We start from the raw sequence: 1,552 nt of genomic DNA on the forward strand, positions 1-1,552 counted from the left end.
ACATGAAATATCTCAGGTTTATCCTGTCTGCAATCAAATAAAAGTCAAAGTAAATTTAAGAACCTCTGTGTTTTGTATTATTTGCGTTTTCCATGCTGTCCCAACTTTTTCTGATATGGGGTTGTATAATTAGTAAGGAAATTACACAACAAAATTGTACATTCTGAATAAGAGGAGACAGGCCTCTGTTTTAGACAAACCCTGCTTTGTCCTGCTATTTAATAGCTTATTTGTTTTGTTATTTTGCCAGCCAGGAATGGAGACCCTCCTCAAGGAGATCTTCAGCATCACTCCTGATCCTCCTGTCAACATTTCTCACCTGCACTGGGGAGTTCCATACTTAAAGAAACTAGCACATCTGGATGAGGATCTATATGAAGACTTCTACAGCTTGTGGATCAGCCTCATGGTGGTCAACAGCATCATGTTCTTGGTGGGACTCGTTTTAAACAGCTTGGCTCTGTACGTCTTTTGCGTGGGGACGAGATCTCGTACGGCTCCCCTCATCTACACTATAAACTTAGCGATCGCTGACCTCTTGGTGGCTCTGTCACTCCCGGCACGTATTGCTCTGTACTATAGCGGGGGTGGCTGTGTGGCATGCTCGTATGTTCACACCTTCAGCTATTTTGTTAACATGTACTGCAGCATCCTCTTTCTGACCAGCATCTGCATGGACCGGTACATGGCGGTGGTCTGGGCAGCGGGAAAAGCAGACCGCTGCAGGAGTCCTAACGTTGCAAAGTGTGTGAGCATCGGTGTGTGGTTTTTCGCTGTAGTGGTCACCTACTCATTACAGACCACAGCACTTGAAGTTGGTTCATCTTGCTGCCACTTGGCTGTGCTGTTTGCCGTCACACTTTTGGAGTTTGTGATCCCCCTGCTGGTCATCGTCACATTTACTGCACGCGTGGCCTGTGCGCTGGCCAACGATGGGCTCATGGCACAAAGCCGTGCAAGAAGGGCACGCGCCGTACGCCTGTTGCTAGCCGTCCTTGTCGTCTTTGTTGTATGCTTCACGCCCTTCCATGTCCGTGAGGCTCTTGTGTACTTCAACCTAGAGGGCGGCAGAGAACAGTATGTGGTGGCATACCACACCACAGTGACTCTCAGTAGCCTGAACAGCTGCCTTGACCCTATAGTCTACTGCTTTGTGCCTGATAACTTTCGTTCCGCACTACGACGTGCGTACAGGAGAAGGGAGCCACAGAGTTCCACTGGTGTCATTGTATCCACTGGACGCTGTAGCTCTAAAGGTTCCAGCACTGCCATGGCTGTTGTTTGCAGTGTTGCCACGCTCACCCTCAGTCCTTGCACCCTGCCTTCTACTGAGATGCTTGCATGAGCTAGTGGAAGAGGAGACGGAAAAAAGACATTCTGAGAACAACCAGGCCCAGAATCTTTGACAGATGATTATAGTCTCGAAGGCCACAACTAGCATGGTTCTTTACCAGACAAATGGTCCTCTTTGCCTTTGAGTGACTTCCCGTTCCAAACAAGTGGAAATGCACTTATGAAAACAGATCTATGCCCCATATGGCTGTGTTTATAA

General features: G+C 48.1%; 1 protein-coding gene across 1 annotated transcript; it reads left to right on the forward strand.

The window, feature by feature from the left end:
* The first annotated feature begins 256 nt into the window (after nucleotides 1–256).
* On the forward strand, nucleotides 257–1,345 carry LOC134309154 (G-protein coupled receptor 20). The gene has a single exon (XM_062990789.1). The coding sequence runs from the start codon at nucleotides 257–259 to the stop codon at nucleotides 1,343–1,345; it is 1,089 nt and encodes a 362-aa protein (XP_062846859.1).
* The last annotated feature ends 207 nt before the right edge of the window (nucleotides 1,346–1,552 follow it).

This window comes from Trichomycterus rosablanca, chromosome 2, assembly GCF_030014385.1.
Source record: "Trichomycterus rosablanca isolate fTriRos1 chromosome 2, fTriRos1.hap1, whole genome shotgun sequence".
In the NCBI taxonomy this organism is placed as follows: Eukaryota; Metazoa; Chordata; class Actinopteri; order Siluriformes; family Trichomycteridae; genus Trichomycterus; species Trichomycterus rosablanca.